General features: G+C 35.3%; 1 protein-coding gene across 1 annotated transcript; it reads right to left on the bottom strand.

The window, feature by feature from the left end:
* LOC109727719 (coiled-coil domain-containing protein 137) lies at positions 1,015–11,301 on the bottom strand. The gene is made up of 5 exons (XM_020257899.1): positions 11,077–11,301; positions 10,907–10,968; positions 8,245–8,453; positions 1,490–1,616; positions 1,015–1,392 (listed from the first exon to the last, which is right to left on the bottom strand). Exons 1-5 carry the CDS (start codon positions 11,237–11,239, stop codon positions 1,258–1,260), a joined length of 696 nt encoding a protein of 231 aa, XP_020113488.1. The 5' UTR covers positions 11,240–11,301; the 3' UTR covers positions 1,015–1,257.

The raw sequence follows: 12,191 nt of genomic DNA, 5'->3' as shown, positions 1-12,191 counted from the left end.
CATCTAAAGACCCGTAGGCGGAGGGAAAAGAGTGGCTCGGGTACAGCATACGTAGGCAGGGAGAGAGAAGAGAGGGAGGGAGGGGCGCCGGCATAGCGTCGGGTAGGAGAGAGGTTAAGAGAGAGAAAGAAATGAGGGAAGAAGAAAGAGAGAGCGGCAGCGATGGAAGAGAGAGAGAGGGAGCGAGTGGAGGAGACGAGGGAAGCAAGAGCAACAACCTGAGGACAGAGGGGAGAGAGAGAGAGAGGGGCTAGGGTTGGAATAGAGGATAAGAGAGAGAGAGGCTCGGGTTGAGGTGGAAGGCAAGAGAGAGAGAGGGGGTGGACAAAAAGAGAAACGCCTCGCTGCCACGTGGAACGGAGCCATGTGTCAGGGACTTAGAAAAATTTCTATGCAGCCCGGTCCCTGGCCCAAATCTGCTTAGTGAGTTCGGGTTGAAGACGGGTCGAATCGGATTGTCAAAGAGGCCCAAACCCAACCCGCTGTGGAAAACTCAAGGGTTATGAAACTCATGGGAGTTATGGGTGACTCTTGAGCTTTTGGCATTTATGAGGGCTCATAATGTGGGTTCATTATGTATGTAGTGGGTGAGTTGAAAAGGCACCTTTAGGCCTATAAATAGTGGGGTTGGCTAAGGCCATGACACACAAGAGAGAGTGTATTTGTATGCTGTTTGTAGGTTGTAATTCTCATTTCTAAGTAGTGTAGTACTTAATTTTTTGAGAGAACCTCTGCCTCTTTCTCTTTGTCATTTTCCTTTGCATACTTAGTCGTAGGACGCGAAGGTCCGGGCTAGCAATAGGGACAAAGGCTTGTCCATCTTCGAGCAGGAAAGGTGGGCGCCGCACGGGCTTTGCGAACGAAAACGCCAAGTCCGTGACACATGGCAGGCATGCCACAAGGGCATTTGATGGAGGTGTCAAATAGTATAGTTTAGATTCTCCCGTACAGCAGATGAGTCGCCACAACCTGTTTCAGCCATCAGACGACCCAGAACACAGCAATTATAGAGGATAACAATACTATGCAAGCGGCGAACAGACTGTATCATAGAATTCAAGTAATCACCGTCCAACGAGGCTGCTATTTGTGGTGCAAAGATGCATCTGGACAAGAATAAATTGACATTACACGGATATCCGCCTGATGATTGACAAATATAATGGTTCTATAGAACTTCCAATCTGTGGGACCTAATAAGTTTAAGAGAAAAGAATTAAAAAGGAAAAAAGAGAGAAAAATAGTACAAAAAACTGATCACAGTGCCAGGTCTTCTGCTAGAGAAGGAAGTTTAATTCCAGGCCTTGATGACCATCCTCTCTGATTCCTGTAATTTTCGATCGCCTGCAACCTGTGCCTTTCAAGTGAAGCATCCATCGGACTCTTCAGAACCTTCAAAACCGGCATTTTTTTTAGCTTATACTATAAGTTAAGCATCGAAGTCTAAAGAACAAGCTGCTTAGCAAGCACCAAGTATGAAAAAGCATACCTTCGGAAATGACAATTTAGGGGGAGCATCAACGATTTCACCAAATTTGATTTCTTCACGCCCTGGGAATTCCAGAATATCATCTGTTTTCTGCTTCTTGCTTTTCTTCCTTTTGGCTTCAAAATACCTAAGGTTTGGAAATGAAATAAAATTTGGTTTTCAATTACTATAACAAGACGAACAAAGCAAACAAGCTAAGTGTGTGCACAACAGATGTTTAAAGATTAAGGAAGCATACACATGGTTATGCACCCTTTTGTTTCTTCACTACAGAAGAGGAATGATGGAAAAGGTACAAGAAGCAAACAATGTCATCCACTTTCATATTTCTGCGTGCTCAAACAAAAAAATAAACTCTTATAAATCCAGCCAAATTGAATACTACAGCATTTAAAATACTTGCATCAACATGGCAGACATTTAGTTTTGCAATTAAGTATTCTATCATTCAGTCTGGTAGGTCATTCACTTTGATGCTCTCATTCGCCGTACAAACCTCCCAATTGGAAATGCTTTTACTGTTTCTATCATTTGCCAAAAAAAGATTGTATCCATAACTTAAGTTTGATAAAACTACCAAATATGCCGCTAAACTTAATGACTTGCAAGGTGAAATAGTTTTCCCAATATCTTTTAGCAATAAAAGTATAAACCAGCAATTACGGTGCACCATTTGAGTAAAATTTATATATCCAAGCTTTTTTAAATTATAAAAGTCCAGGTATTCTCACTGGACTCGTATAATTATACAAGTCCAGGTATTCTTCAAATACAATCAACGTATGGACTTCCTGAAAAGAGTTGCTTATCGAATCTATAAAAATATATCCTTCTGGCCTATGCTACGTTAGTTGGTAGTGACAAAACTATGCACAATAACCTTAATAGCTAGCTAAGTAAACCCCAGTGACCTTTAGCATAAAAGTATAAAATTAGCAATTTCTTTGCACCATTTGAGTAATATTTATATTTCCAAGATGGATATGAATTTAAGCCCATGCAAAAGATTTTTAATTATAAAAGACCAGCCAATTTAGAATATAACCACATTGAAGATAGCTTAATGAACTGGGAAGAGAAAACTGATACCACAGAAAGTAGTACGATGTTGATTGGACAATTATACTTCATAAGTATGGCAAAATAGTTGGGGGCCGGAGCAACATGCTTTGTTGCCATTATTTACACTACTTTATACACTCTTTTACTCACGAAATGAAAATTGTTACAGTTCCAAAATATTATTTTGATTTTTGGAAAGGAGCAAAAGAACTTCACAAGTAAAATTGGATCTAGAGAATAAATGGATAGGGCTATATGGCTCCAATTCTGGTAAACAAAAATGACACGGGTTTATGTTCTTAATTTGAACGATTACCCTATTCAATTAGATATTAAAAAAAGATCACTGCCTAATGAGGGAAAGAGTAGGTTCTCCTGCAGGTAAATTATTGATTTTTCTTTCTTTTTCTTTTTTTTTCAGAATCCTAATTGTCTTTATTAAGGATTGTAGAGGGAGGTGTCGAAGAAATAGTATATTGATAAAGAGAATTTAGTCCAAAAGCCACAAAAGAGATAGGATAGCAAAAGTAAAGGATTTTTTGCTCCTTCTGTAATTGTAATGAACGTAAACCGAAGGAAAAAAGAATTTTGTTGAATTTCCTTTTTGGGGTAATGATATATATATAGTACTTATAACCTACTATAGTATCAGTATATATATATATATATATATATATATATGCTGGGGCTACTATACTCTTATGAGTATAGACCCCCTTGTCCTCATAAATTTTTAACCGTTGATTGATGGGATGTCTGGTTAGGATGATGATGGTCCCCACTTAAAATGATAGTGGTCCCCTAGGGTTGAGTAGGTAGTTGGTTAAATAGTATGATCTAACAGATAAAAATGATTAATGGAATAAATCTAAAGGCCGAAAACTTATAAGGGAGCCAATACTCATAAAAGTATAGTAGCCGGACTATATATATACATATATATATATATATAGAAAGAGAGAGAGAGAGTCTGGCTGCTATACTATCAATAGTACCAAACTCTTGATACCATCGAGTTTTCTGCCGTTAGATCTACCCTTTGATCATTTCCACCCATTAGATTATACTATTCAACCAACCACCCATTCAACCCTAGGGAATCACTATCATCCTAACCGCACATCCTTTCATCCAATGATCAAAAATTCGATAACACCAAACACTTGGTACTCTCAATAGTATAGTAGCATATATATATATATATATATATAGAGTCTGACTACTATACTCTTATGAGTGTAGAATCCTTTGTATTCATAAGTTTTCTGCCGTTAGATCAATCCCTTTGACCATTTTCACCCGTTAGATCATACTATTCAACCAACCACCCACTCAACCCTAGGGGACCACTATCATTATAACCGTACATCTCTTCATCCAACGACCGAAAACTTATAAGTACAAATGACTCTATACTCATAAGAGTATAGTAGCCCTAGCTTATATATATATATATATATATGAAACACCTGTTGTACGCTTAAATCTTAAGCTATCAGAGAATAGCGTTTATATATTATACATTCAACACTCTCCCTCATGTCCTTTCGGCTTGAAACTTCTTAATAGACCCAAGACATGGGCTTAATTAAATGAGAGAAAATTGAATATTGCTAGGAGCTTAGCAGAACTCAAACTCAGGATCTCATGTTTTGATATCATATTAAGTTATATGAAACAATCATTATTTTTCAAAAGCTTAAGCTATCAGAGAACGATATTTTTAATACTTCTATTGAACACTCTCCCTCGTGTCTAGACTCAACACTTTTTGATAGGCCAAAGACATGGCTTGAATTAAATAGGAGGAAATCAATTAAGCTAAGAACTGGCGGAACTCGAACTCAGAACCTCCACCTCTGATACCATATTAAATTATATGAAACAACTATTTATTCTCAAAAAGCTTAAGTTATCAGAGAACGGCGTTTATATATTTTATATTCAACACTCCCTCTCATGTCTGCGCTCGAACTCAAGATATCCTGCTCTTAAATCATGTTAAATTAAATAATACAACTATTACTCTCCAAAAGCTTAAGCTAAGAGAGAATGGTGTTTTTATATTCTTAATTTTATGTTTAAGACTCTCCCTCATGTCTGGACTCTAGACTTTTTTATAAGCCCATGACGTGGATTTATATTAAACGGGAGGAAACCAATTATGTTAGATCCTGACGGGATTCGAACTCAGCACGCCTCTTGTTCTAATACTATGTTAAATTATATGAACCAACCACTATTCGCCAAAAGCTTAACTATCAGAGAACTGTGTTTTTAATACTTATATTTAACGCTCCCCCCCCCTCAGGTCTGGACTCGGCAATTTTTGATAGGTCCAAGACATGAGCTTGAATTAAATAGGAGGAAATTAATTATGCTAGGAACTGGCAGGACTCAAATTCAGAACCTCCTACTCTTAAACCATGTTAAACTATTATATGAAATAACTGTTTTTCTTTAAAAGTTTAAGCTTTTAAAGTAGAACGGTTATTTCATATAATTTAACATGGTATCAAAACAAGAGGTCCTAAGCTCGAGTCCTGCCATGCTCTTAATGTTATTTAATTTCCTTCCATTTAATTAAGCCCATATCTTGGGTCTATTAAAAAGTTTCGAGCACATATGTGAGGGAGAGTGTTGAATATAAAATATATAAACGTCATCCTCTGATAGCTTAAGCTTTTAGTGTACGACGGTTGTTTCATATAATTCCTCATAGTATCAGAGCATGAGATCCTAAATTTGAGTCCCCCTAGGCCTCTAGTCTTATTTAATTTTCTCTCATTTAATTTAAGTCCACGTCTTGGGCCAATTAAAATATCTCGCGCCCAGACATCACGGTGAGTGTTGAACATAAAAATATTAAAACAATGTCCTCTAATAATATGTTTTTCCTTACTATAGTACCTATTAGATCTCATGGTTAGAATATGATGTGGCCTTATCTCCTTAATTTGGAGGGAAGGGAGGGCCTTACTATGCCTTTTTTTTTTGTCCTTTCCATTGTCTCTTTGCATTCCATCCTTTTTTTTTTTCCATCTCTCTCTTTGTATTCCATCTCGTCTCTGTCATCTCTATACCTTACTAATGAGACCCGAAGCCGTCACCTGTAGCACTCCTTTACTTTCTCCTTCTCCACCACTGTCTCTCTCTCTCCCGACGTCTCGATAATCTAAGCCCCCTACTCTAGTTCTTTCTCTATCTAGGGGTTAATCTCCTTCATGATCTAGAAATGACGCATAGAAGCGGTCACGGCGGCGGAGGCAGATTTTTTATTGATTAATGTAAACATATTGGTTTTGAATTTTTACAGAATATCCAAAAGCATATATGCCCGATTATTCATGATTACTTTTATATCAATTATGTAGAGCAAGTTTTCCTTCTGTTTTTGTATTACTGCTATTATCTTTATTTTATATCTCTGTCCTATACTAATTTCTACTTCTGTATTAGTGTATTTTGGCCTAAATTTGCCTTCATATTGCAATATAATTATTATGTCTTCACCACATCACACCCCCCATAAATGCATTCTCTTCTTAGTATATTCTTGAGACGTAGAAATATAAGTTAGAAAGGTTTCTTAAAAATAATCTACCACCTTTTCTCGATCCTTTCTAAAAAAATTTTACAACCTTTTCTCAATTAATTTTTTTCACTAGATTCTCTGATACAAACTTGATGGATGTTTCCTCTCTCTCCCTCCCTCCCCCCCTCTCTCTCTCTTAGATTGAAGATGTTGCTTGCTAATTGTATCTGTAAAAGGTAAAACTTAGTTTGAGCTCTGAGAAGTTAACTCTGTCTCATCTCTTCTTAATCCATCATACTTATATGCTAATTAGGTATGCATTGTGAGGAAAATTTGTTTATATCAAATATCACATAGATAGGTAGCTATTTTTCGAAGAAATTTATAGTTTAGATTGCATTGGAAATTAGTTGAATCTTGAAGATTTGAGGCCCCATTTTGATCTCATTTGTTTTAGGTAGGTAAACTAAACAAAAAGTAAGTTTTTGGAGACCCCTTTAAGTATATCCCGTTCTGATATAGGTCCTAAAATTTTTTATTTATTATTATTGATATCTCTCTATTTTTATTTGTTATGATGCAGATTAAGGGACTTATTTCAAAATGCCTTATAACTAGCAGGTTCTTTGTTTATTTCATCTATGAAAATAAGAAAAGAGCAAGCTCTATGTTGGCACTAAGAATTTTCTCAAAAAATAGCCATGCATATTTTGAGATTTGGCTGTTAAGCAAATGTTAAAAAGTTGGAGGTCAGTTTGAATTTTATACATGTTTTATGGTACATAACAGAGTCTTTTTTAAGGTAGTGTTTGGTTCGGGAACAAAGGAGGGAATAAGCCCTTGTTCCCCCCCTTTGTTCCTAAAGCTGCGTTTTGCACCCGAGAACAATAATTCTCGAATTTCTAGAATAAGCTGGTATAAAGACTTCAACTGTTGTTCCACCCTTTTCCTAGAACAAACTTGTTCCCAGGTGGGAACAAGATTAATTAACGTCTAAATTTAATTTTAATTATGTTATTAAATTATTAATTAATCTAATTAATATATTTAAATCATTATTTATTGCTTAAATAATAAAATAACTAATTAATTTATTATTTATTAATAATTTAATGTATTTATCCATAAAGTAATATTTATATTGATCAATCATTAATATTTCTATTAATTTAATTAATTTTTTTACTAGTTATCTAGCTAAAATAATTTACTAACTAACTAAAAAATTAAATTATTTTTTATATTTAATTAATTAATTAATATATTTTTATTATCTTATACAATAATAAGCAGTTCCTAAGTGAATGTTTAATTAACTTCTTTGTCTTTTTCTTTGTCATTTGTAGTAAATTTTGTTTTACTGCCCATGAGTTTATGCAGTTCGATGCTCTTTTGACATGCTATAATTGTTATGCCATTGACATTCAATGATTTTATTGTGAAGCTATTATAAAAGCAGAGTTTTGCATGATATGTTATATGTAATTTCTCTTTAACACGGTTGATTAGTTTTGAATGATTGATTTTTTTTTTTATCATAATTTATCTTCTTTTATTTAAAATTTTTACTTATAATATGGTCTTTGTATGCTATTTTTGTATTTTATTGATATTTCATGCTTTGTAATTTTTATCAGCAGTGTCTACCCGCCGCAATGCACGGATCACTACACTAGCATACATTATACAATACATAATACGTACCTTGTTCTGAACATATTGCACTATGTATCATTTGACCACAAAAATGACCAATATGTGAACACTTCAGAATCAATCCTACTGTTGACTTGAGTTGCTGGTATGTAAATTGACTAACATTCTTCCCTCATAAGCACTGCTACAAGCTACTCCATAAAGTCTAAAATAACACTAACTGGTTTGATTTTCTAAATAATCTTAACAAATGAAAAAAGCTCTCCTTCTCCAGAAAATACATTACTTCTCAAGCATAAATAAATTAAGAGAAGCTGAGAACTCAGCTCACATATAAGTACCAAAATTTTATCAGTCAAGGGAGTGGTGGTTATCAAATTTGGTATGACAAGTAATAACCATCTGATAAGTATTGCCTGATTGAAAGGGAACCAGAAGATATTTGATGAAGGAAAATATGACTTGCACCAAATATGACGAGAAAGTCAAAAATGACACTTACTCCTTGCGTTTTTTCTTCCTAGACTGAGAAGTGCTTTGGTCCAAATCCTGGAAGCGAAGATCTGTAACTGCCAACCGCTTTCTTTTTCCCTTTTGAACACCATCTATACTTAAGTCTGCAGTCTCATCTTTCTCCATATTTTTCCTCGTTGTAGTTTTCCCACCGGAATCTCCTATATCTACTTTGTCGCCAGAAGTACGCACATCTTTCTACAATCAATTTGGTCACATCCTATCAATAATGATGTCAGAGCACATGGAGGCTCAATTTCAAAAAAAGAAAAAAAGGAAAGAAACCATAAAGAGTATCCACAAATAAGTAAACAGCATGAAACCAATTTTAAAGTGCAAATGGAAGAATACACCGAAAAATTATCCTGTTAACTAAAGTGGAAGCTCACAAACTCAATAATGAACTAATATCACTTTATAGACCTATTTGGTTCACGGTTTCTAAAATTCCGGTAATCCTACATACGTCCGATTGAAAATATTCAAATAATTACCATTCAACTCAAGTTGGGTAGTTACAAAAGGTGTTAGTGAAGTAGTGGAATCACTGTAGATTCCTAGGCAGTAGGAATACTAGTTTAAGAAGGTACTCTCATTTCCAAGCTCAATAGGAATCATTAGTAGTCCATTAATAAAAATATATTAGTTCTTAATAACCTAACAACCCTAGTGTCTTGATAAGTTGGCAACAAACTTGCCAATTCCAAATATAATATAAAATATACAACATTTCAGCAATTTTACAAACCTTGAACAAAACAAGCCCTCTATATAATATGTGAAGCAACAAGGAAAACAATTCAAACCGATAACATATCAAATTGCACTTAAAAAAAGCATGGAAGATGAAGCTTAAAGGCAACGCCAATATGAAAAAAATAAAAGCAACAGAACAAAAAAAACAAAAAAATAAATAGGGAACCGAGAAACCACACTGAACCGATTGGCTTGATTTGGTTTCAGTTTAGAACTTCAAAGAAACAATTAAAGCTGCAGAACTGACATACAAGTGCGTGCGATCTGTACGCACAAACCCATTCAAAATTTCTGTTGTGAACATAAATACCCAAATATTTAAATTTTATAATGTGGGCTATCAGAAAAGTGCTCAAAGAGTGGGAAAAATTAGCCAATACTTTCCGTTCTCAGAATGGCAACTACAACTCCTTAGGTAAGCCATCACAATTATGCTACAGTATTCTGTACTCTGTTTACATAATTAAAAAAAACAATCGGAATCTACTACATAAAACAATTTTCTCTATTAGTTTAAGGTTACTAGTTAAACTTCTTCGAAACTAGTCTACTGCTAGGAAAAGTCTGGCTGCTTCAACAGCTCGAAAGTATCACAAAGCATTTTGTTTAGTCTAGAAAAATGACTCAACTTAAACCTTATATGAACTTGCTGGAGGCAGAACACCATCCACCTGATCCCTTGATAGCACTCTGAATGAAACTAAGGTAGGCTAGAACCGAATTAATCGAATTCAAAAGAAGAAAGGAGAGAAATGAAAGAGACTGCCAAAACAAAATTGATTACGGATGCCCTAAATCAAGATGAGTTATTACGCCGAAGTCAGAAAAGCAACAACAAGAAACAGTGATAATGAGTGCCTTAGCTCAGACACAACTTATTAACCTATATAAATGATATAGTACAAGAAATGTCAGAGCAATGCAGAAGGCTATTATTTTACCTTATTTTACAAATTATTATGGAATTCAGAATTGTTGAACAATGATTAGTCTCGTTAATCAGCGGCCAATGTCCCATAAATAGGTATAAAGTCTTTATTTCTTGTTTGCACTGAATGTACCCAGTATCAACAACAAGCAGGAATGATATGTATGCTTTCCAAACATATATATAGTTATCCAATAAATAATGTCTACTGATGATAATATTCTCTTTGATTTGATGACACAACCCAGAGTTGGCGGACTTCAGCCAACCTAGAAAAGTGCCTGCTGTTAGATAGTAGCTACCCGTTAATCAAAAAAAAAAAAGAAGAAAAAAAGAGAAAAGCAGGCTTGCTATCTCTTTCTAGAGTATTCATCATACGAGTTATTTCCGCTTCCGCACTTTTCAACAACTAAAATCACGCTCGAAAGAAATTTGTATCAGATTGGCGCCAAACAGCGTCAACAATTCACCAATTATCGTTCCCACATCAACCTGGGTTCCCTAATTCACATCCATCCTCCATCAAAGAGATTCATTCACAAAACATTCTCGTTTGCCCGATGTCCACTATCCGTCATCAACCCCCCCAAAAACCCTCGCCTTTCCTATAAAGACGGACGGACCTAAAGAAAAGAACCGCATATTATTATTATATATATATATATATATATATATATATATATATATATATATAAACCCAAGAGCAGCACGAGTGGTAAAACAAACACCTAATCTCTCCAATAATAACTACCTCCTCTGCAATCCAATCCTCGAAGCGTAATTGTACTCATCCAACACAACGGCCTTCCAAGTTATAAGAAGGAAAACCATACCATGTAAACTAACTACTACCTTAAACCCTTTTCTAAAGTGCGAAAACAGAGGAGCACCAGCTCCAAAACAAATGAAGACGAAACCAGCACAGCGGTTCATGCATAGGCATCCCACGAATACAGCGTAAACTTACATTCTCCTCCCGGCCGGCAGCTTTTCGTCCCCTCTCCTCGCTCCCCCCCGCACCTTCGCGACCTAAAGCCCACCCTCGCGCAGCAAGACAAGTAAGCAACGGGGGAAAGTGGGTTGGGTTGCATCAAAAAGGGAAGGGAAACCCCAAACTAGATTGGGGAGCGGACCTACCTTGATCTGGTGGGTTGTTCGTGTTCCTGAGCTTGATGAGGCGGCGCAGCTTGGAGGGGACGGCCTCGAGCTCCTTCAGCTTCGGCGGGGGAGGGAGGCGCGCATCGGCACCGTGCGCCGCTCGGTAGTTCTTCTCCCGCCGCCGCCGCCCTTTTCCCCCCATCGCCCTTCTTAGCCCGAGCAGAGAGAGCCGACGGTATTTCCAGACCGGATTGTATTTTACTTACTCGATGAACCCCACCATATCCGTACATATCGATAAAATTTATGCGCTGATGTTTACCGTATAAAGATAAATAAATAAATAATGCATTCTAGTTTTAAAGTCAAAGTGTCGGCAGTTTTATCAAATTAAATAACCAGAAAGGTTGGTTAGAAAACTTTTTATATTATTTTATAAAGTTTGGATAGCCAATTTAAAATATAATAATTCATTGTTCAGGATGTTTCATACTGTTTTACCATTTTATTTTAAGTATACTTATGGATCAAGTTAAATCGATTATCCAATCTTTTAAAATTTTAATTTTACTACCTAATATTTTTAATATTTTAATTTATTTGATTTGGATCGGTCAATAATACCGTGACTTAAAAAATTTAAACTAATAACTTGCTTTAATAAATTTATAGTTGTGAGAATTGTATAAAGTATACCAAGTAATCCTAGAAAGATAAACGACGCATTTAAATTTTAAAATCAAAATATTGTTATCCGACTCAAATCAAACAAATTGAAATATTGGGTAGCAAAATCAAAATTTCAAAATGTTGAATAGTTAACTCAAAATAGTTCATAGTTCAAATAAGTTTTATACATTAACACCTTTATTTTATTATTATTTCTTTTGGATAATTTCATTTACTTTTCTAAAATTTGAAAAATTGGATTTATCCCTATAAAATTCTAATTATCAAATATATTCCTCTAAAATTATAAAATATATAAATTTATTGTAACGTCGTGGATACCTAGATTAATGTAGGTTGAGTTTACACTCGTACTGAGGGGCCGAGCTCATTTTTATAGCAGTTTTGTACTGTCGGTTGCTATCGAGGTTGATGGTGGATTCAGATGTTTACATCTTGTATCAGATTGTGCCGAGGGCACGTGA

Source organism: Ananas comosus, linkage group 22 (assembly GCF_001540865.1).
Source record: "Ananas comosus cultivar F153 linkage group 22, ASM154086v1, whole genome shotgun sequence".
In the NCBI taxonomy this organism is placed as follows: Eukaryota; Viridiplantae; Streptophyta; class Magnoliopsida; order Poales; family Bromeliaceae; genus Ananas; species Ananas comosus.
Note: the sequence above shows the minus strand (reverse complement) of the source record. Positions and strands in the feature narration are given on the sequence as shown.